At 39.4% G+C, this 24,545-nt stretch overlaps 1 protein-coding gene across 1 annotated transcript in view; it reads left to right on the top strand.

Annotated features, from left to right (window-relative positions):
- The window catches only part of RMC1 (regulator of MON1-CCZ1), a 1,444,591-nt gene that overhangs the window by 256,368 nt on the left and 1,163,678 nt on the right, over window positions 1-24,545 (top strand). The window contains exons 4-5 of the mRNA XM_044065362.1: window positions 4,568-4,624; window positions 4,716-4,802. Coding sequence (XP_043921297.1) covers window positions 4,568-4,624; window positions 4,716-4,802 — 144 coding nt within the window. The remainder of the gene's footprint in view (window positions 1-4,567; window positions 4,625-4,715; window positions 4,803-24,545) is intronic.

Raw genomic sequence — 24,545 nt, 5'->3', positions numbered from 1 at the left:
AGCCTGACTAGCTTGGTCTGCAAAGCTATGGAAAGGATCATCATGGACCTCATAAATAAAGATATTGGTGACCTATAGACACTGGATCCTACCCAGTTCGGCTTTAAGGGCAGATCCTGCCTCTTAAACCTGGTCGATTTCTTTGAAACAGTCACCAAGGCCATTGACGAGGGGAAGGTGGTCCACACAGCCTACCTGGACCTCGCAAAAGCCTTCGATACAATACCTCACTCGGGCATTATAGATAAGCTCACCATCTTAAATATAAACCCCTATGTCACTAGATGGGTTGCAAACTGGCTGAAGGACAGAACCCACATGGTTAGAATTGCTGGAGCCATGTCACAACCAGTTACAAGTGGCATCCCACAAGGCTCAGTCCTGGGACCTCTGTTGTTCGTTATATATTTCTTGGAGGTACAGGCAAACACGGAAGGACTGTGGCTGACCAAGTTCGCAGATGACTGCAAACTGGGCGCCATAATCGACTCTCCAGCCGACACAAGCATCCTCCAAAAGGGCCTCATAGAAACAGACAACTGGTGCCAGAGCCATGGCCTCAAGCTAAATGCCAAAAAGTGTATAGTCATCCCCTTTGGTAAAAACAAAGTGCCCACAAATTACCACATAGGTGGTAATCCATTAAGTACAGAAGGAGTAATTAGGGACCTGGGGACCCAAGTTGATAGCAATCTCTCATTTGACAACCACGTGGCCAAAGTGGTTAGAAAAACATTTTATATAGCCCACCTAATCATGAAGGGATTCACATCTAGATCAGGGGAGGTCATCGTGCCTCTTTACTCATCCCTCATCAGGCCCATAATTGAGTACAATGCCCCTTTTGGGATGTACCTTACCAGACACCTGCAGCAACTTGAAAGACCCCAAAAGTACCTCACCAAGAAGATCAAAGGGCTCAAACAGATGCCATATGCTGCCCGGTTAAAGAAACTCCAGCTCTACTCAGTGGCATACCGCCTGCTCAGATGCAATCTGTGCCTGACGTATAAATCCAACCCAGAATTAATGGACATGCTGCACCTCAGAAAATCCAAATTCCATCGAGCTATGCGTTCGAGAGACTTGAACCTCAGCACTGAAATAAGTAGGACATGCTGGAGGGACAGATTCATAACCCAGAGGCTCCCTTCACTCTGGAATAAAATCCCAGTCCAGGTTTAGCAGAGTCCCTCATTGACTCTCTTCAAGAGGAATCTTGATGATTGGATGGGAGATCATAGGTTTACCCCGGGTATCACTTCTGTGTCACTGTTAGACAGAGGCACAGTATACCAACCTCGAAAAAGGGCATAGCAAAATTAATTTAAAATGGGTGGAGAAAGCCAAACACACTCTGGCTAGGCTTATAAATGCCCTAGGGCAGATAGCCTAGTATGAACCTATGAACCTATAAACTACATACCTTCAAAATTGGTCTCAATGATACCTTCTCATTTAAACCTTTGCCCTAATCTACTCTCATTTTGATAATCCATTTAATTTTAGTAGTTTCTTTAATATTCCTAATATCTCCCTGTCGTGTAGTAGGTTTCACAATATCAGTAACCAGGAACTTAAAAAAAAAACATGGACGGCGCAGTGGTGCAGCAATAGGGTTGTCAACTCACAGCAAGAAGTTCTCCGGTTCAATTCTCAGCTGGGGTGCCTTCTATGTATAGTCTGCATGTCCTCCCTGCATTAGTCTTAGTTTCCTCTGGGTGCTCTCGTTTCCTCCCACGTTAGAGCATTTCTCCCTGGGCCTCCGCTGAAAATTGACTTTGTTTCAAGTTGGATATTCCCGGTTAACAAATATTAAATAAGTAAATAAATCTTGCTCATTAGTATTTAAAACATGTTTAGATAGGGTATTATTATTAGGAATATTATGTAAACTACAGAAATTAAATGGATTATTAAAACAAGAGCAGATCAGGGTAAATGTTTAAATGAGAAGGTATCATTGAGACCAGTTTTGATGGGACATAATTTAAGGAATTAATGTTATGTTTCTTTAGATAGGGTCATATGTCTTTTTGTTTCATGTTAGTATTTATGAATAATAATTGCAAATTAATTGTATGTAGTGGGTGGCACAAACTTTTATATCTTGATTCTTCTATCAAAATGTCAGGATGGCCAAGACAGAATGCATACAGCAATTATAATGAATGGCTCTTACAAGATAAACACTGAGCAGGGACTGATTAAAACATCATCCAACACAATAGTTACACTTTAGTATGACTAGTCACACCTATGATAACATCTAAAGAAGTGACAAAAGTGCAATATGTCAAGTTCTGACTAAGTAGTGCAGGTGAATGCATTTAATTATAATGTGTTGTTAAATTAAAATGTAAGTGCATTTCATTTTGGGGACCAGTAATTTGTGGATCTGCATATGCACCAGGTCCTGTTACACAGGATTATTTCCAGAAGCAAGCCTATATAATTTAAATGCAAGCTAAGAAAATGCAATGTGGTGGCACTAGCATGCTTATGAACATACACGGGCACGTGCTCACGCATGCGTGCACACACAAAGGCAAAAATACTTGCAGCTTAAGCATCTGTGAGTTAGTGCAAACAATCTTGTATGTTGCTCATATAGCTTACAGTGCTGTTTATATCTGTATTGTTCAGGCACACTGGACTAAATGTGTATTGTTTGAGTCTGCATTGTCTTATGAGAGCAAGGACAAGTGGGTTTGGAGAAGACGGTAACTTTATTTCCCTGGATTTGGACAATACTTCCATTATATGTTTAAAAGACCAGGCTTTATGCTCCTTATGTTATGGGTTGGTTCTGTTGTGGTTGGTGTCATCTGTACTACATTTAAAAAACAATATCCTGGGAAGGAGCAGGAAGCCCGGGAATATCTAAACATAAATATTTACAGCATTTAGTACTGCCAGGTCACAGTAGCAAAGGGGTTGAGGAAGGCACCTCCTGTGACACAGCTTAAATCTTTCACTGGAACCTGACTTGTACTTTAAGAGGCATTTCAAAACAAAATTGAAGTAGAGAAGATATTTTTTTTTCATTGTCTGATATTTAGGAGGTCTTAAAGAAATCCAGTCTTCAGGTTCACTGTGTATGAAAATAGGCTGTAAACTCAGCTGTTGTGTCAGCAAGTGGGCTGTACACCAGTCTGTTAACTGTAAACATGTTCTTTTTATACATTGATATTTGGAAAATAGGGATATAGCGTACACATTTGATACCAAATGGTAAATGGTTACACAGTACAGATATTTTTTAAAGGAAGAATTTTTGTTTTGTCAGTGTAGTCTCATTTCTTATTTGAAGAGCAAGTTCCTTGCTGAATTGTTTCAGTACTTTGTTTACTCATCATCGTTTATAGCTTTATGGACCTTATATACTGTAATAATATCTCCCTTAAGCAGTCTGTACTGTATGGATTACGTAGGCAATGATTTACGTCTCTTGGGGTACCTGTTGGTTTTCATTCATTTAATAAAACATGTATCAGTTTCATTTCACACATTAAATGAGTGAACAAAAAACATGCATTGCATTATTTCTTGTAGGAGTATTGGTACTTAATCTTTCCTTTCATTTATAAGATGTAATTACCCTTGAATCTAATTCATAGTGTACTGTACCAGTTTCTTTGTTATCAAGATGTTCTTAAAAATCTCAGTTTAAATCCAGTCATAATGATATATTTTATACCTGTCTGCTTCTTTCATTATGTCACCTTTTTTAGACCTGTGGATATTGTTTGTTACTAGTGCCAAAGTATACCTGTGTATCTGGTTACACTTACTGTTAAATTTATTACTATGTAAATTACCTGTCTATTGTGTAAAGGTAATCTGACTATGAATGCAGAAAAATGAAATATAATTTAATGAGGTCAATAGTTTACTGGTTTCTGCTCATTCTGAAGCCAGGACTTTGTTTTGCAAATTTGAAGAAAGCATCAGCACAGAGACCCTCTTTACCATTCTTTGACTCTCTGGCTTGTCAGTCTTAGAAATTTTGACATGCGTTTGTTAATCTTTCATGGATTTTTATCTCCCATTAAGCCATTCTGTTTTATATTTGGTCACATATTTGATTGACTTGATTGCCTATTAAGTCGTTTGACAGTACCCCAGTATGGTATAGTGTCCAAGGCTTTTAAGAAAAGATGCACAGCATGATCTCATCTGTGGGTGGATCAGGTGTATTGTTATCCTTCTCATAAAGATCTCCCAGGCTGATATTGCATGTTTTCATTTGCCTGTACTAATTTGGTTAGTAATGGTTAATAGACTTAGCAATGTAAGTCAAGACTCTCATGCTAAAGCTTTCCCTATTACAAAAGTTAAACTAACGAAGGTCTAGTTGAAGATTGTGGTGGTTCCTACTTCAAGTGATGGTACCATTAACCAATAATCATTTTTCACAGATGATTCAACATAAATTCAAGCAGGCTTTATAAGGGTCTGCTGTTTTCTCCTTTGTTTTTTGTAAGATTTGTATCCCAGTGCAAGTCAGAAAGTGAATGCTATGCAGGAGTCTGAATTTAATTGGTCACACCTCTTATTTTTGCAGGAGTTTTTGAACTTCATTCCAGACTGTCAGCACTCAGAATATTCTCAGGAATGCAAGGTAGTTCTGTAGCAATACTTGTTTTATGTTCATTATGTATTTTATTGATGCAGATCACATTAACACCTAAGCTACATTTCTACATTTTTAGACCAAAAATGCCGTAATCTTGGGGTTCTGCTGGATCAGTTCAACAGAGGTTGTCTACATTACAGACCAAGGTATTGAATTCTATCAGGTAAGTGTGACCAAACTTTCTTCTAACTGCTTACAAGAAGAATTAATGGATGCATCAAGAGGACAAAGAACCATACCTGTACAAGATCTTATGTGCTATATATAGGGTTTGGAGGGAGAACATAATAGAAGCTTTGGTGGAAGCTGCTCTTGATTAGAGGATGGGGCCCCAAATTAGGAAGAGAAATCTCCAATAATTTGGAAAGCACGGTGATAAGTAGTATTGAAGGGTGTCAGGAAACTGGAGAAGTGGATGAGCTGTGCGACCATATTACATAAAGAATGAAGAAGGGAATGAAATTATTCCTGAAGAGAAGAATATGAAGGCTGGCTTACCCCTTTCAAAAATCTACTTTAAAGGAGATCAGCAATTGCCAACATTCGCTCTTCGCCTGTATTTTCATATTTTCTCCATCATTCTGGGACTCATAGTTCTGGGTCTCAGAATTACAATAGGGGGTGCTATCATTACCCTGTGCTGCAGTCACTATAGAGCTAATGACAATTAAGTAGAGGATATGGGATTCCTGTTAAGCATACCAATTTATTTGTGATTGCTTTTGGTGTGTTGCTTTTCTGCACAGTTGGTGTGCACTTTGCTTTAATGTCATTGAGTCTGTTTTCAGTCTGTATTTGATAAATTATCCTAGACTTGCTCAAAGCAATTGGATTAACTTTATTTTAATGTAATTGTGTGTGTTTCTTTTGAACACTTTTTAATAACTGTAAGAATCCTTTTGAAAATATTGTCAAACTTTTATGCTGCTTCTCCTTATTTCCTTTAATGCTTACTTTGCAAAAAGTGATTATTTCTATATTTGAGAAGCCAACATTAAAAAAAACAAAACTTAACTACACATTGTCAAAATCAACACATTCAAGTGACTTACATTCTAGACTAGAGCCTAAGTGAGAATGCTTTTCTGACAGAAAGAAGCAATCTAACTAAAACAAGTACCATTGAAATTTTAGACATGATTACTGTGTGTATTATTCTTTTAACTCTAAACTTTGGAAGAAATGTTTGTTAAAGTGAAGTCAAGATTTTTTGTTTTGTTTAAGAAAGCAGGTCACCAGAAAGAAAAAAGCTCTCCCATCGCCCAGATTATTGTGTGAAATGTAGATAACTGGAGTGTTTGATTTTTATGTGCCAAATGAAGAGGAAAATGTGTGCCTTGCCTGAAACCATTAATTTTGCTAAATTAGCAGAGTTAATGTGTCAGTGTTTAATTTGTATCCATGTACTTTCGCTTCTGTTTATTTTGACCTTTGTTGCAGAAGACCTTTGAGGTTTTAAAGAAATAAATACTTTTAACAAACTTATAATGCTGTTCCAGAAAAGATTTAGTTTTTTTCATATTATATCAGATGATTGTAGTTAGTGGTTCATGCTACCTCTTCCTTGACTTTGACAAGTAGATTTTGACTTTTTATTTTTATTGTTGTTGGATATAAATATTTATTTTTATTGTTCTTGGATATAAATATAATGAAATGAATTTGTTGCCTGGGGAATGAAAATAATTTCCTTTGCACATGCCTCAGACATAGTATGGAGAGTTCCTTTGGGTCACCTAAAGGTTCAGAGTAATTTGACCAGGGACCAAAGAAACCTACACAGAAACATAAAGGAGATATTTCCAATACTTTTCTCCCTCAGTAGTCAGAGATTCACTTGTCAGTCTTCTCAAATCCTCTAACAAGGAGAAAATAAATATGCATTTCTTGATGTTCACAGAGCTGAAATTGTACCGCCATAGGACCAAATTTCATAACAGGGCAGATCAACTTTTAGCCTCCTTTGCAAAAGACAAAGATGGCTGACCTGTGGGAAAATGGACTATATCTAAACAGACAACAAACTGCATTCCTTTTGTTACTCTAATCACAGAAATACAGAGTTTCTTAATACCATAAGGGTACACTCTACTAGAATGAAGGCAACAACCACTACCTTTTTAAAAATGAGCCTCCACTCCTTCAGGTGTTCTTGAAACATTGCAGTCTTGGCGCCTTTTCCAGAAACAGAGCTGGGTTTGCCTCTCCCATCCTTCAGAGCCTTACTGCCTCACCTCTGATCTCCTACCATCTACCTTTTCAGTCATAGATTTTTGGAGTCTTCCTAAGACTCAGTACTGTAACAGTAACTGTTGCGAGCATAATACTGTTGTGATTGAAAATTACCATAAATGTAGCTATTTGAGTGGATCATTATTAAAATGCCATATCCCTCGTGTAGATCATTGTGTGTATTGTACCTAGCCAGCCACTGTAGGTAGATAGCACATGCATATAAGTTACTGAGTATGTGCAAGATCAGTGCCATTTTGTATAATCAGAGTGAATGCAGGCATGAATGGAGATGCACATGTGAGTATGTTTGAAATAACAAGTCAGTCAGTTAGCTTAAGAAGTTAGTCCTGCTTCTTCTAGAAGATGAGATGGACCCTTAGTCCCAGGGACAAGAAAGACCTGACTAACCCTTTATACCAATGATGTCCTGACATCTGGTAGGGAGGGTGTTTGCGGGCTGAGGAGTGGTGAAATTCTGTTATTCAGACCAACTGTGATCTCTCTTAAGTTTTATTTGCATATCCTGTAAATGTAGGAATCTGGCCATGCACATGTTCTTATTGGTAGGTGCTATGTCGCATTACAGCATGTGGTGGTGGAGAGGATTTTGTGTTTGGTAGTTGTACCCTTTTATGATCAGTATGGCATTGATATGGGCACTGCTGCAGCTGCTATATTTAAAAGCATTATGAGATGCATTTTGTTGATGTTATTATTACTCAACAGTATTCTTCCAAGTGTAGAATCGGTTAGCTAGAGTCATCAGGGACATCTTTTATTTTTTTAATGTTGTCCTTCTAGATTTGTTGTATCCCAACTTTGAAATTCACATGTGATGGTATAGGACTTCATTTGCATACTTAGTCTGTACCAGGAGTCTTCAAAATTCACAGTACAGTATCTGTTTGAGTGGTCAGGGGAACTTTTTTGAATTGCACAGGGCTATGGTATTTTTTTTAACAGTCTACTCAGTTGTACAGCATGAATTTGTGAATACCACTTACAGACTTTAATGTATTTACCATACTCTGTTTAATATAATAATGTACTTATCACACATTCATATTTTGTGCTTTGTGCTTGCTGCTCTGATTATTTCAGAGAACTTGGAATAATAATCTACACATACACGATACATGGCTTGTTTGAATTACAACAAGTCAGTGTGCACTTAACTCCAGTGATGAAGAAGCTCTTCAGTGTGTCAGTTTGCTTCTCTTATTTTGTATTGTTGTTGTGATGTGCATTGCATGTGACACAACTGTGCACTACCTGTTCTTTTTGAGTTAAGGGCCTAGTCAGAGCATTAAATCTCATGATGTTTTTGCTGTTTGTGTGTGTGTGTGTGTGTGTGTGTGTGTGTGTGTGTGTATATATATATATATATATATATAATCTATATTTATATATATATATATATATATATATATATATATATATATATATATATATATATATATATATATATATATATTTATGTATGTGTCCTACAGTGGGATGGCAAATTTTTCAAGATGGAGGCTTTGCTGCCGGTAAGTGCTGGGAGAGGCTCTGGCTCCCTGTGCCCCTGCACTAGATTAAGCATGTCATTAGAAAATCAGTGGGGGAATGCAAGACATCCTATGAGCTGTGTTGATAACTGATAATTTTGAACTTCATAGCCAAGACTAACTGTCTAACGCTTGCTTCGCAGTGGAGAATGGATTGCAAGATTACTTTAGCTCCAAAATCAGAAATAGTACATGACACCGGTGGATTTTAATGTGCACACAAGTGATCAGTATATCTGAAACATTTCTGACCTAAGTCTACAAATGGTATGTTTATAGCTAGTTGCTGTTATGGGACCTAACTGATAAACACGTCAAAAGCAATGTCACCCCCCCCCCCCACAAAAAAAAAATGTTCGAAGATTTTATATAAGTAAAAATCTTAAATGTATTCTGAAAGTGACTATTATTTGACACAAAAACAAATAGCACTCTGTTGATACATAATTCACTAGTATCGTGACACATGCTAAACTCTCAGGCTTCGTCAGGATGGAGTAACAATTAAAATATAACCAACATTTGCACTGCTTTCCACTGACATCACAATCAGTTCTTTATAGTGAGTGAGGAAAATTTTAAGGATTAAAGAATACATTTATTTCTGAACTGCTAATTTTAAAATTAACTTTGTTTTAGAATGATAAAGTGTAACTTTCAGAAACCACTGATACTACAAATAGCATATGTGATTTTAAAGCAGTGGTGCACAGCGTCTGGCCCCGGGGTCAAATCCGGTCCTCAATGCAACACCATCCGGCCCCCAGAGAGTAACCAAAAATTTTTAAAAAAGTGAAAAACTGCTATGCCTTACTCCAGTCACGCAAACTTTCCAGCACATGCTTAATTACCTAATTGACTGCAGTTGCGCACACCTCTAATTTTAGTTGCGGAAGTAAGTATTCTTTGTTGTTTATAACTTGTAGTCTGCAAACAGTATTAACTTTCTGCAAGAGTTTGTAATAAGTCCAGGCTGCAAGCCAGAATAAAGTTAAATGCAAAGTTGATGTAGAAAACAGGCAATTTCATGACTGCTGTCTTAAATAAAAATGCCAGTCACCGGTACCTTTTGTTAACTCTTGAGTTGCTATGTTTTGAGGTGGCCCGCAGATGCATTAAGAATCGTGTAGTGGCCCTCCCCACAAAAAGGTTGTGCATCACTGTTTTAAAGCAGTCATTCCTACTATTCAGCATTTGATAGCACAGTATTATGCAATTCAGCATCTTCCTTTATTTTTAACTAAGATTTTAATTTAAACACATACCTTAAGTGCAAAAAATTGTTTAGGATGTTTTCTGTACAGAACATTCTATGTGTGTACACTATTTACATCACTTGTTCACTCTGACAATTTATGAAATTTTGAATAGAAAATTCTCTACCTGTGTTGCCTGCTTTAAAGGCCTTTGATTTAAATGTTTTCAAACAGTGCAGTGCCCACGGATAACATATATCCTTTCCTTAGATGGATTCTGGTTTGGATTATTTGATCCCTTCCTGAGAGGTGACAGGGGGCAGCTTACTACCTTCAGGGTATTTTTCTTTACTTTTTCAAAGATTGTTGCTTGCACTGGTTTGTTCAGCTTTTCTGCTTTGTGCTTTTTTTCTGATCTAGTGCAGTAGTTCCTTTGGGTTGTAGTATTTCTTTTACTGTAGTTTTTTTTATTTAGGTATTCCTTAAAAAAACACACACCAACACACACTTTAATTGGTTATTGGATTTCCCCATTGCCAGTTTTATACTGGTATAGCATCTATGTTTTCTGTTCCTGGAAAACTTTGGTGGCTGAAAGGTTGTTTAGAATGGCTGCAAACTCGTCATAAGAATGACTCTGTGTGGTCAAGCACCTAATTTAGATAGTCACAGTCTGTGTTTAAAATGTTTATTCCCCCTCACTTTTTGAAGAAATCTTTCCACAATCATAAAAAGAGGTCCTGTAAGTTGAAGACATTTGCCGTATCTGTTATCTAAGCTGGAAATGCAGAAATCTTACAGTCCCAGGCAAGCTGTAAAATGTTTGTCTAAGCTTTCTTCATGAACTGCCGTCTTTACTGCATTGTTATTCAAGGCTGATGTATTGTGCTCTCATATCTGCTGGGGCTTATGGCAGCAACAGTATGTTGCTATCATTTTTGATCACCTGTGCATTTATCTTCCAATAGACAGTATGCTAGCAGTAGCTGCTGAATTATCTTTCTCTGGAGCACCTGTTTTTTGCCTCAGATTCTTGTCATTTCATAGGGTGGTGACTGTCTCCTTGCGGCCTGCAGTTCATTTTTCTATTTCTTTTCATTTTACTAAATGAGTTTCTGTTCATGGTTATATCTATGGAAGCTTGGAAAGACCATCTTATTAGTGTTGGTTTCAAGTTTTTTGGTCTCTAGCAGAAGAGCTTTTACACATAAATCTCCTGAAGAGAAAGGTTGTGCTGTTTGAACTTCAAACTCTGGAGTCTCTAAGTTCAAACATCATTTCAAATTATTTGACCATCAAGGTAGTGATGTGATTTCTGAACAAGTAGAGTGGGGCATCCTGTTACCTCGGTCTCCCCTCACCATCTGTCTCGAGAGACATTACAGAGCTGGTAGTAGGCCACATCTTTGAAACAAAGTGGCTTGGCAGATATCCTAAGCCTTGGCAGCAGATCTCTGTCTTGCTTCAGATGGCATTAAAATGGCCTTCTTTAAATTGACATGTTCAGCAATAAGGGAAGTGGAGTCCCACCCAAGTTCTCTTTCCTCCAGCAGATCTTGGGAGAGAGAGTACTGGACATCTTCTTAGTGAACTGGGATCAGTGTTTGTTTACACATTTTGCATTGTCCCCTTGATCCTCTCAGCTGCTGAAAAAGTAGTCTAACCCCATTCTAATAGACTCAGACATCGTGGTTTTCTTCCCTGTTGGCTTTGTAGTCTACAGAGGGGGATTAGGTATTGAGTTTTTGGGGCTGTATTCTAGCTGAGATTTTTATGGTCTTTTTGGCTGCTAGGAAGACTTCAATAGAAGTTCTTTTCTTATGTTTATCTAAGGTCTTTTGATATTTTGTATTGGCTAGGAAACAATTTGTTCAACACATTGAGAAAAAACCCCTGTTCATCAGCAATGACTTCCATAGGATCAAGTCCACCCGGAGTTTCAGCAGTTCTGGAAGATGGTGCACTAGTTTAAAATGTCTGAAGGCTAGCATTGCATGTGTGTTGCAGTAAAGCATGAGGTTGGTGCAAGGTCAGTAATGAAGTAAGAGTATAAGTACATGGTGTGTAGGGTTACCACCTGTCCCTCTTTGTGATGGACAGTCCCTATTTGAGCAGTTGTGCCCTGAGAAAAAAGTAACAAATGGCAAATGTCCTGAGATTTAGGACAAAAAATATTTTATAAATTTTTAATAGTTGCATAAAACAGTTATTTTGTATATGAAACACAACTGTTATATGAAATAGCATAAGCAACTCAAGTGCTACACGAGTAAGTTTTTATTTTAGCAAAACATGAAGCTTTGTCCTTTGTACTGCCCATAGGTATGTTTTATCCTGCAAAATTTCACATTTCTACAAAAAATGTCCCATTTTGGACATTTGAAAAGGTGGCAGTCCTAATGGTGTGGGGAGAAAGTCTAAAACTTTGTGAGTAACCTGGTATCACTGGCAAGATAGACATATTACAGAGGGAAAAAGCTTTGCTTCGTTCAATATTTTTCTTTCTTTAGGCAGTCTGCTGATGTTTTTTTCTGGTTTTAGGTATGTTATTAATCTAGGCTACTGAGTTGGTGGAAGGCATGATTACAGCTCTGTTATCTCAGTGCAAAGTTTTTAAATGGGATTCTTCATTTCAAGTCCCTTGTAAAGAATTCACCTCCTGTATGAGATAAGAAACATTGACCATGTTGCAACATACACCCTTTGAAATGGCTGTTTTTTCTTGTTTGTTTATCACAGAAGAGTCTTTCTGATGGCCATTTCCTTTCTCTTTCTTTCTTTCTTTCTTTCTTTCTTTCTTTCTTTCGTTAAGTGACCAGTTTCAGTGTCAGTTTGGGAAATGCTAAGAAAGTCAGAACTATATGTAGTGAGAGATGAGTAAGAAGAAAATTGTGCGTGTCTGTGTGCACTGGATATAAAAAGTTTACACACCCCTGTTAAAATGCCAGGTTCTTGTGATATAAAAAATGAGACCACAGTCAATCATTTCAAAACACTTCCCATCTTTAATGTGACCTATAACCTGTACAATTCAATTGAAAAACAAACAAATATGTTAGGGGAAAAATATAAAAAAATAAAAAACATGAAATACACTGGTTGCATAAGTGTGCACACCCTTAAACTAATACTTTGTTGAAGCACCTTTTGATTTAATTACAATATTCAGTCTTCTTGGGTAGGAGTCTATCAGCATGGCACATCTTGACTTGGCAATATTTGTCCACTCTTCACTGTGACAACAAATATATAGTAGAACCAAACCAGAGCCAGTATCCAATATAAAACAAATTTTAATGGTAAATTAAGTTGCTGCCATTTGGTTAGCAAATCCTTGTACGTATCTCCATAAGTTAGCATTTTTAGAACCAGTAGCCCACTGGGAACTATTTGAAGCTTTATGCCTCAAAATTATACCTTTGTACTTGTAATCTTCTTTTTAGCTTATGGAAATCATTCTCAAGTTTATACATTTCTTTCTTCAGTGATGAAGCATCATATTCACTTACTTCTTTCTGTGCACTTCCTTGGTTGATAATTGCCCCGTAAAGCAAAGGATTAATGTCAGATTCCATCAACGGCTGCAGTCTCCTGGACCATGGCTTCCGACCGCTATTCGGCTGTGGTACATAATCCAACTTTGGTACTTGCATAGTGCCTTCTGCCATGTCCATGTACCACAAACCAATAAAAATAGTAATTGTACAAAAATAGAATGTGGTGCAGGCAAATGGTTCTACTAACAACCAAAATTTACTGTGACAAAAAATATAGTAGAACCAAACCACAGCCAGTTGTTGTTTGTCTTTTCGGCTTTTCCCAGTTAGGGGTCGCCACAGCGGAACTCAGGTCCACTAATGATTGGCAGTAGATTTTTTTTATGGTGCCAACTTGCCAGCCCGACGCCCAACCTTCAGCAAAGGCAAACCCATTCACGCATGTCTTTCAGAGGTCACTCGACCGCGGGAAGGACATGCAGACTGCACACAGAAGGCACTCCAGCCGTGAATCGAACAGGAGAACCTCTTTGCTGTGAGGCAACAATGCTACCGCTGTACCAAATCGCAGCCAGTATCCAGTATAAAACAACTTTTAATGGTAAATTAAGTTGCTGCCATTTGGTTAGCAAATCTTTGTACGTATGTCCATAAGTTGGCATTTTTAGAACCCGTAGCCCACGGGGAACTATTTGAAGCTTTATGCATGCCTCAAAATGATATCTTTGTACTTGTAATCTTTTTAGCTTATGCAAATCATTCTCCAGTTTATACACTTCTTTCCTCAATGAAAGGTTTTTATGAAGTTTTTATGCTGGATACTGGCTGTGGTTTGGTTCTACTATATTTTTTGTCACAGTGAATTTTGGTTGTTAGTAGAACCATTTGCCTACACCACATTCTATTTTTGTACAATTTGTCCACTCTTCCTTGCAAAAGGGCTCCAAGGCTGTCAGGTTGCGAGGGCATCTCTTGTGCACAGCTGTCTTCAGGTCACCCCACAGATTTTCTATTGAATTTAGGTCTGGGCTCTGGCTGGGCCATTCCAAAACTTTAATTTTCTTCTGGTGAAGCCATTCTTTAGTTTATTTGGATGTATGCTTGGGGTCATTCTCATGTTGAAAGGTGAAATTCTTCTTCATCTTCAGCGTTCTAACAGATGCCGAAAGGTTTTGGGCCAAAAGTGACTGGTATTTGGAACTGTTCATAATCCTCCCCACCTTGACTAAAGCCCCAGTTCCAGCTGAAGAAATGCAACCCTAAAGCATGATACTGCCACCACCATGCTTCGCCATGGGGTTGTTCTTTTGGTGATGCACAGTGTTGTTTTTCCGCCGAATGTACCTTTTGGAATTGTGAGCAAAAAGTTCAACCTTGTTTCATCAGACCATAACACATTTTCCCACATGCTTTTGGGAAGACTTGATGTATTGTTTTGCAAATTTTAGATGGGCCTGGATGTTTTTCTGTGTCTTGCAACCCTACCCTATAGTCCAGACAAATGGAGAAAAAGGGAGATTGTTGTCACATGTAGTACACACTTTCTGGAAATTCCTGCAGCTCCTTCAGTGTTGCTGTAGATCTCTTGGCAGCCTCCCTAATCAGTTTTCGTCTTGTCTTTTCATCAGTTTTGCAGGGACATCAGTTCTTTGCAATGTCACCGTTGTCCCATATTTTCTCCACTTTTTTATGACTGTCTTCAGTGTGTTCCATGGCGTATCCAGTGCTCTGGAAATTTCTTTATACCCTTCTCCTGACTGATGCCTTTCAACAATGATATCCCTTTGATGCTTGGTAAGCTCTCTGCAAATCATGGCTTTTGCTATAGCAGGCAACTGAGTGAATGTCAGGAAAATTGTACTAGGACAACTGAACTTTATTTGGGGCTAATTAGAGTCTCTCAAATTGATAGCAGGTGTGTACCCAAGAAGACTGAATGCTATAATTAAATCAAAAGGTCCTTCAATAAAGTATTAATTTAAGGGTGTGCACACACAACAAAGTATTAGTTTAAGGGTGTGCACACTTATGCAACCAGTGTATTGTACGTTTTTTATTTTTATTTTTTTCCCCTAACAGATTTGTTTGTTTTTCAATTGCATTATACAGGTCACATTAAAGGTGGGAAAAGTTTTGAAGTGATTGATTGCGGTCTCATTTTTTTATATCACAAAAACCTGTCATTTTAACAGGGGTGTGTAACCTTTTTATATCCACTCTATATAGATATTAGTAATGTACAGTTATCAAATAAGTGTTTAGAATAGGGAGAGCTGTAATATACTTTTTATTCATAATTTTGTTTCCTCTTTGTTGACTGGGTTAGTCCTACTAATTTTCTCATGGGAGACTTGAGACAGTATTTATATTACTAGGGGTTAATTGGCCATGGCATCAAGGAACTTCCCCTACTCTTTTCTGGTTGACATTGAAAGAGGGCTGTCACTGGAAGGGAGGAGCATGGAAGAGATTGCAGCGAAGTCAGACATTGTGTGGGCAGTGTATAATGGATGGGAGATTAGTGAGACTAGTAAAGAAGGCAAAATATTTAATGCTGATACAAATGGTGTGGGTAGTAGAATACCACACATGGTAGTAACTGAAATTCAAGAAGGAGGGCTGGATACAGAGATGATTGAAGGGCAAATAACAGATGGGTTTGAGTAGTATAATAAATTAAGGATTTATGAAATTAAGGGGACAGAGTACTAGGAATCCAGTGCATATTGTAAAAGAAGTTGTTAATACTTTGAAAAAATGAATCTAAGATAATAGTTTGTGATATGAAGAAAGCTTATGGTGGATTTAGTCATGAAACGGTGTTTAAAGTTGTAACTTAATATGGGATGCATAGAAAGTTTTATGTCATTGATAAAATGTGTATTTGAAACCTTGGAATAACGCCTCAGTAAATGGATGGTTTATTAAGGAGATACAAATAAAAAGAGGGGTCAAATATTGTTTCCCCTTAAGTGGGATATTGTTTGCAATGGTTATGAATGTGGTAGCTAAACAGAGGACTTATGAGGGAGTAATAAAAAAAATCCATCCTAATGTTGGAAGTTCCATTGTATCTGGCATATGCAAATTATGTGGTTGTAGAGCTACTAGGAAAGAAGAAATTATACAAGGGTTGCATGCAATAGAAGATCACATGAATAAAGCTTGTCTTAAGGTTAACTAAAGTAAATGTAATGGTCTTGGAGGCACTATTGAAATTGTTGGTGTTTATTTTTCACAACTGAAAATGAATCTTTTGGGATTAAAGTTAGAGAGCAGTGGGAAGAAGTAATAGAGGAGATTAGAAATGCAATAAATATGTAAAAAGCTTTTGATTTGTTGTACCAGAAAGTTTGATTCATTCATATGTTTTAGGCAAATTGAAGTCCATAGGGTGATTTTTCTTTTGTGATAAGTTTAGAAAAAATATTGAATTTTTTTTTTCATTTGGGGATCAAGCCTTAACCCCATAAAAAGAGACGTGTTATTCTTTTTTATTTACATGAAGAGGAGCTTGTTCTGAAAACTCTATTTATCTGGCCTCACTTTTGTTTTGGCTTCATAACTAAAGTTAATTGTGAAAATAGAGATTGTATTGGAAGGATATAAAGGTACATGAGAAAGGTGCAAAAAAAAAAGTAAAAAGATTTATAAGGAGAGAAGGAGTATAATGAAATGATAAAAGGATGGAATATCGTATTGCATGGAAATGAAGGTACTGGAAAGGAATGGTATGAGGATATCATTGGGAACATTCTATTACATAAAGATGTGAAAGGATAAAGAAAAGGGAATTACAAATTCTGTCAAGAAAAGAGGGATATAGTTAAGGAAGTTGCATTAATGCATGATTTTTATGGCAACATATGTTAGGGATATTGCTAGTCAAATTGGCCATGAACAGTTACAGGACATAATGTGTATGAACTGTAATGTTCAAGAAACTCTTTTCTTTCTAAAACATAGTAGAAGACAAGTTATATGGGGTTTATGTGAAGAAGAGTCCAAGTGTGGGGAATTTTTGAAAATGAATATGAAGACGATAGTTTGAGTTTAATGAAAATATCAGTGAAAATGTGGATTTTTTGGATAAATTGATATTGCTATGTGGATAGTTTGGAATATGAGATGTTAAGAAACTTCTAATCAATGTTGGAGTGGACACACTACTATTAGATAAAAGTGGTTCTGGAATAAAGGATGGGAGAATGAGGTTGTTGTGTGTTTGTAAATGATTGTATATATGTGCAAATTTAGTCCGTTTCTATTTTACGAACTAAGGGATCAATGTATTTGTGAATAGAATAAAAATATAATGGGTAAATAACTAAAGCCCCTACTCTTTTTGATATTTGCAAGTGGATCTGTGCATCCAGCTGAGTTACTACCAGGTCAAGTAGATGGAACCTTGGTTTGATGTCTCATCTGAAGGATGACATGCTTGGGAGTGGACATCTCCTAATGCTACACTGCAGTGTCACCCGTCCAATCACCTGAAATGGGAATTAGAACCCACAGCCTTCTGACCTTTCATCACCCAAAACAGGTTTGTTGCCTGTTTCACCAACACTGCTTGATCATACCGTAAACATATCTTATTCTGTGTATTTAACATGTTAGGCCCAGAATGAGTTGGGAATTTATGAAGCAATCTTTAGGCATTTGGGCTTCAACAAACATGGACAGGATTAATGTTTAATATCTGCATAAAAGGTCAAGCTAGGGTGAAGTATAGTGGTGAGCTGTCTAAAGCATCTAGTCTGAGAGGAATTGGACAGGGACATCCACCTTCACTACTGCTCTTTGCTTTGAATTTAGAGCTATTAGCCAGAGACATAAGTCAATCAAATATAATTGGTTTTAAATGGAGAAATACTAATGAGAGATTACCATTTTTGTGAACAGCATAATATATGTTGCCAATCTAGAACAAGGTTTAAAATGATATTTGATCAACTGAAATGTTTACTAGTATAACAGGATATAAAGTAAGTGAAGGAAAAAGACTGTAGCAATGAATTATGCTTTAACTCATGACTTGGTGCAGAATGTCCCCTCTTGACAAAATTCGATACTTGGGAATTTGAAACGGTATGTTGAGTTGGCAACTAAAGAAGTATAAGTGGAAATCGCTCATAAAAGATAAGACTACAGAAATTATTTATGGATAGCCACAGTAAGATGCAGGTTATTAAGATGGTTTTGGTTTAAATGGTTCTTTATAGAGGTCATTATTCTATTTATTAACTGAGGGATCAGATATGGAAGAATATGAGAAAGGGAGTTAAGGGAGTTCTTTGGTATAACAACGAAGAAAGAGTGCAACAGAAAAAACTAATACTGACCAAAGAAAAGAGTGGTTTGGGACTTCCAGATTTGGAAGCACACTATAAGGCCGTACAGCTTCAGGACTCATAATATATGCTGTAGTGGATGCACATGATGGGCATAGTGCCTGATTAGTCAAAACATAGGATTACATGTGGGTATTTGGCAGATTTAGGAAAGAAATATAAAGGGTATTCTGTACATAAAACTGTTAATTAGGTTAGATATTGGAAAATAGAATGACACCAATAGGCTATACTGAAATAGTAATCTGAAGGACATAGAAGAAAATATAATGAGCATTTGGAAAAGAAATGAAGAAAAAAAAAGCAGTTAGATTTTGGGAGCAGATGATAAAAGGAGTTGAAGTAATAAAATGGGGTGAAGTTAAGCAAACTTTTGAATAATTGAACTCTGATCAACTTGTGTATATAAGTCTAATGTTAGTGTTGAATGAAGATATGCAGAGTCTGTATAGTTAATTTGTTAAACCTCAAATAGATTTTATAACTGTGACCAGAACAGAAATAGACTTGATAAGAGTAGTAATTTGAGCATATATGACAATATTAGGTTTGAGACGATACAGTATAAAATTAAATAAATTAAATTAAAAATAAAAAATTAAAAATAGAATGGGATGAGCAATTTAAATAAAAAATGTTACAGGTGATTACAAGATGGAAATGTATAATGTGAAGTTGTTCTATCTTGCCATTCATTCTTACTGGTGGGTTCGGACCCGATCCCTTGTCTCAGAGTCTGCCTACTACAAAGTGCGAGGATTTCAAATAGCTTGAGGCCAAGTCCCTATCCCATGATGCACCTAGAGTTACCTCGGATCTAGTTTTCCGCTGCAACAGATAGGAGGTTCTCGCTAGCTCAGGCCAGTACAAACCTTACATGTGAAGTTGTGCTATCTCTCCATTCATTCTTACTGATAGGTTTGGAGCCGATCCCTTGGCTCTGAGTTGACCTACTACAAAGCTCGAGGATTTCAAATAGCTCGTGGCCAAGTCCCTATCCCATGATGCACTTAGAGTTACCTCAGATTTAGTTTGCCGCCGCAATAGATCGGAGGTTCTCGCTAGCTCGGGCCAGTAAAAACCTTACTTTTCATTATATTTCATATATTGTTGATATTTTTACAAAAAATAGTTATGCTTTTACAGCTTTCTCTGTAGTTTCCCTTTCCCTGTGAGCCTTTTTTCATAGCTTAAAATTTGGCCTTGTTTTTCTTAGACGTATTTAAAGTTCTCGGTGCAAATTTGTTTAAACAGTGACTTTCTGTCGCTTTTTTTCTTAGAAATAGTTGGCATTTAATATTGTGTGCTTAGGTAGTAACCTTTTGTCACAGGATATAATTTTAGATAAGGTTACTTTTTGTGAAGTAGCAGCTATCTTTATTTCTATAGTCTGCTTAGTATAAATACTTGTGTGTGTTTTAATATTGTGTGCTTTGCAACAGTGCTTTCTGTCACAAATTTATATATATTACCTGTATTTGGATAAATATTTGTGTGTGTGTGACCTTAGCCTGTTTTTTCTAAGGGCTTTTTTGACAGTAGTTTGTTTGATAAGATGCGGCTGACCAAGATAAACATCCTAATTCAGGATTTAAAAAGTGCCCTAAATGTGGCCAAAAAATGTCCGTCACTGGTCATGTCAACTGTGTGTATTGTTTTGGAGCATTACACTTACAAGATAGCTGCTCCATATGCCATTCCTTTTCTTCTCGTGTTCTCCAAAAAAGAAAGAGGAAACTCATTGATAGGGGTTTATTGAAACCTTCTTTCCAGGAGGCTTTGAGTGACCAGGATGGATCTAGTAAGTTCTCAAAGTCTTCCAAGACTTCCATGGAATCTAAAAAGTCTGTGACATCGCCTCCACAGGTCTTGGAGCCAGTCCCTGGTTTTGGAACCGGTATCCGAAATTCCAAAATCTCCATTGTTACAGTTGGTACCACCGTCGATCCATTCATCTTGGTCTTCTGTTAGCCGTTCAGATTTGGATGTGGATCATGTGGTGCAGAAGCTTTTACAGGCACCGGCCTTTGCAAAATTATCTGCTCCGACCCAGGGGACTCTTATGCCAGCTACAACTCTCCCTCCTCTGAGCCATACCAGTCCTTTGGAACTGGAGGAGTCTGACTTGCTGATTGTAGCCTTCGGAGCCGACACCTGCTCCAGTGTTTTCGGCTCCATTCACATTGACGTCCTCTGCACCGATCGAGGACTCTAGGAGCCAGCACTGTCTGGTCGGGTCCGGGGAGGATAGTAGGATCGACATGTCTGTTACGACTCTGCCTCTCGGGGCTTCGGCTCGGATGAGCTCAGCTCCTATCTCAGGCTCGGAGCCCACTGTCCCGGTGCTGGGGGTATCGACTGTTTCCTCAGATCCATCGGTCCCATTGGTCCCTTCGCATCAGAACAGGGGTGCCTTCGAAGACATGAGGAGAGTTATGTCTCCAAAGACAGCCTCAACCTCAGGTCCGGCTTCTTCATTCCCCTAAAGTGCCTGTGTCTGCTTCTTCATCACAGATCCTGGCAAAGCGTAGAGACCCAGAGCCTCAGGAAGCCTCATTGGGTGGCCCATGCTCTTCCGAGACCTCCCAAGAAGCTCCCACTGATGAGGTCCCCAGGAAGAGTTTGTAAGAGGAAACATCTAGACTCCCCTCAGGAGTCCCTAACATCTGATACTGACTTGGATGACGGTCCCCTTCTGAGGATATCTCATTTGCTGAGATACTAGAAATCCTTAGGCAGAGGGGTGACTGGCAGTCCACAAACCCTACTGAAGACTAGTCTGTTCTCCTGAAGGCTTTTGGGTCTCAGCTCTTCACCTCTTGGGTGTCTCTGCCCTTTGATGAGCTTATGCAGCTGGTCTCACCAAGGGCGTGGGAGTCTCCGGACACCACGGAGCCTATCCCTAGGAGGCCTAATAAGTTTATATCTGCTCCCCAAGATAAATCTTTTTTGACCAAAGGTGTGCCATTTGATGCCATGGTAGTGGCGGCAGCCAAGAAAAAGGAAATGTCAGAAACGTCCTCTTCTATCCATCCTCCTAACAGACTCCAGGAGCCAACACTGTCTGGTCGGGTCCGGGAGGATAGTAGGATCGACAAGTCTGTTACGACTCTGCCTCTCGGGGCTTCGGCTCGGATGAGCTCGGCTCCTATCTCAGGCTCGGAGCCCACTGTTCTGGTGCTGGGGGTATCGACTGTTTCCTCAGATCCATCGGTCCCTTTGGTCCCTTCGCATCAGAACAGGGGTGCCTTAGAAGCCATGAGGACAGTTATGTCTCCAAAGACCGCCTCAACCTCAGGTCCGGCTTCTTCATTCCCCTAAAGTGCCTGTGTCTGCTTCTTCATCACAGATCCTGGCAAAGCGTAGAGACCCAGAGCCTCAGGAAGCCTCATTGGGTGGCCCATGCTCTTCTGAGACCTCCCAAGAAGCTCCCACTGATGAGGTCCCCAGGAAGAGTTTGTAAGAGGAAACATCTAGACTCCCCTCAGGAGTCCCTAACATCTGATACTGACTTGGATGAATCAGAAGGGTCCCCACGGTCCCCCTCTGAGGATATTTCATTTGCTGAGATACTAGAAATCCTTAGGCAGAGGAGTGACTGGCAGTCCACAAACCCTACTGAAGACTAGTCTGTTCTCCTGAAGGCTTTTGGGTCTCGGCTCTTCACCTCTTGGGTGTCTCTGCCCTTTGATGAGCTTATGCAGCTGGTCTCACCAAGGGCGTGGGAGTCTCCAGACACCACGGAGCCTATCCCTAGGAGGCCTAATAAGTTTATATCTGCTCCCCAAGGTAAATATTTTTTGACCAAAGGTGTGCCATTTGATGCCATGGTAGTGGCGGCAGCCAACAAAAAGGAAATGTCAGAAACGTCCTCTTCTATCCATCCTCCTAACAGACTCCAGGAGCCAACACTGTCTGGTCGGGTCCGGGAGGATAGTAGGATCGACAAGTCTGTTACAACTCTGCCTCTCGGGGCTTCGGCTCGGATGAGCTCGGCTCCTATCTCTAGATATGGAAAGCGCACTTTTAGTTCGGCTTTTGCACTCCATTCGCTCAATTACTTAACCCATTTCACGGGACTACAAAGAGATCTTAAAATGCTGGGAGATGCTCTTCAGGGTACAGTGGAGCTTCAGACAAAGTTGCTTCCCACCTTGCTACCCTCAATTTCATTGTTAACTCATTTGTGCACCCCATTTCTTATGCAGCTGAACGAGTAGGGCAATGGGTACAGGAATTGCTCTTAGGAGACACTCCTGGATGTGCTTGTGTTCCTTCACAGAGCCCTTCAACTCATCCTTTACGAATACCCCCTTTGAGGGCTCATCTCTTTTCAGGCTTAAAGTCAAGGAAACTTTGACCAGGTGTGAACAGGAAGGAAAGATTCTGTCTGCCATCAGAGTCCATTTTTCCACTCCTACTAGACCCTATCCCAAGGGTCAAAAGGGAGGAAAAATGTGATTCCAAAAAGCCCAAGGAGCCTTTCAGGACATACGTGGTGAACCCCCCTCCAGGGACAGAGGAGGAGGCAATAATGGAAGATGCTGCCCTCGCGGCAGAGAGGGCCCGCAAAACCAGGGTGACAGAGATCACTTTTTTGGGAAGCCCTACCAGCGCTCCTGAAAGGAGGCCCGACTGTCCTGCTCTGGAGGCGGTCAGGGGTTGCTTATCTTTGTAGCCAAATGTCTGGCTCAAAATAACAAATGACAGCTGGGTACAAAGTATAATTTCCAGAGGATACTTCATTCCGTTTGTCACACCCCCTCCACCAACAAGAAAAATCCTGAACGTTCCACTCAGTTACAGGGAACAAGCAACAGTAGAGGTCCAAATGTTGCTAAGAAAAAGAGTCATCCAACCAGTCCCAGACCACCAGACAGGATCCAGAACTTACTCAAGATTCTTTTTAGTCCCAAAAAAGGCAGGGGACTGGAGACCTTCGATACTTGTGCTCAATAGATCTCCAGGATGTGTACTACCACATAAAAATGGCCGGACCATCCAGGGATCATCTGTGCTTCCGGCTGGGAGCTAATCATTACCAGTTTCGAGCCCTGCCCTTTGGTCTCACTACAGTCTCCAGAGTGTTCACCAAATGTATGGCAGTGGTCACGGCTCACCTGAAACATTTAGGATTCCAGATGTTTCCGTACCTAGACGATTGGCTCCTCACCGCCACCACCAGGCATCAACTCATTCAAGCCAGGGACTCCACTCTGTCACTCTCCAGCCAGCTGGGCATTACAGTAAACTAAGAAAAATCTGCCTTGTAGCCATCGCAGCATACCGTTTTTATCAGAGCAGAACTGGACACCACCACCACCATGCTAAGACTTCCAGTAGAAAGAGTCTTACTACTCTATCAGCAGGTCCGCATTCTGATTTCCAAAAACAAGTCACCAGCATGTTAGGCAAGACGGCAGCTGCAATTCTGGCCATACTGCTGGGTCGTATGCACATGCGGATACTGCAATGGGCTGTTGTTCACTCAGTGGTCTTACAAAGGGCTTCCCATGTCTCACCTGATAATGATCACAAACTACTGCAAAAAGCATATTCAGTGGTAGTTGACCTCATTTCATGTCATGATGAGATGTCCCTTTGTTTTACCCCCACCAGCGGCCACAGTGACCACGGATGCTTCCCTGATAGGGTGGGGGGGGGCATTTTCATGGAAGAACAGCCCAAGGTCGATCAAGAGACACATATGCATATCAATGTCTTGGAGATGAGAGCAGTACTTTTGGCATTGCAGTACTTCCAGGACTCTCTTCCTCTGGGTAAAGTTGCGATTCAGACAGACATGTCAGTTGTCTGGTACTTGAACAAACAAGGAGGAACCAGGTCATATTCCCTTTGTCGTGAGGCCCTAAGAGCATGGCAGTGGGCTATATCTACCCAGCGCTTTCTGTTAGCAACACACATCCTGGGGAAATCCAACATGATAGCAGACAAGCTGAGCAGAGTAATTTTGTTGCCTCATGAGTGGTCCCTCAAGAAAGAAGTAGCGGACAGGATATTCCGCAAGTGGGGCCAGCCTTGCTGTGACCTTTTTGCCAGTCACATGAACGCGA

Source organism: Protopterus annectens, chromosome 3.part0 (genome assembly GCF_019279795.1).
Source record: "Protopterus annectens isolate FY-2018-M chromosome 3.part0, PAN1.0, whole genome shotgun sequence".
NCBI classification, from domain to species: Eukaryota; Metazoa; Chordata; order Ceratodontiformes; family Protopteridae; genus Protopterus; species Protopterus annectens.
Note: the sequence above shows the minus strand (reverse complement) of the source record. Positions and strands in the feature narration are given on the sequence as shown.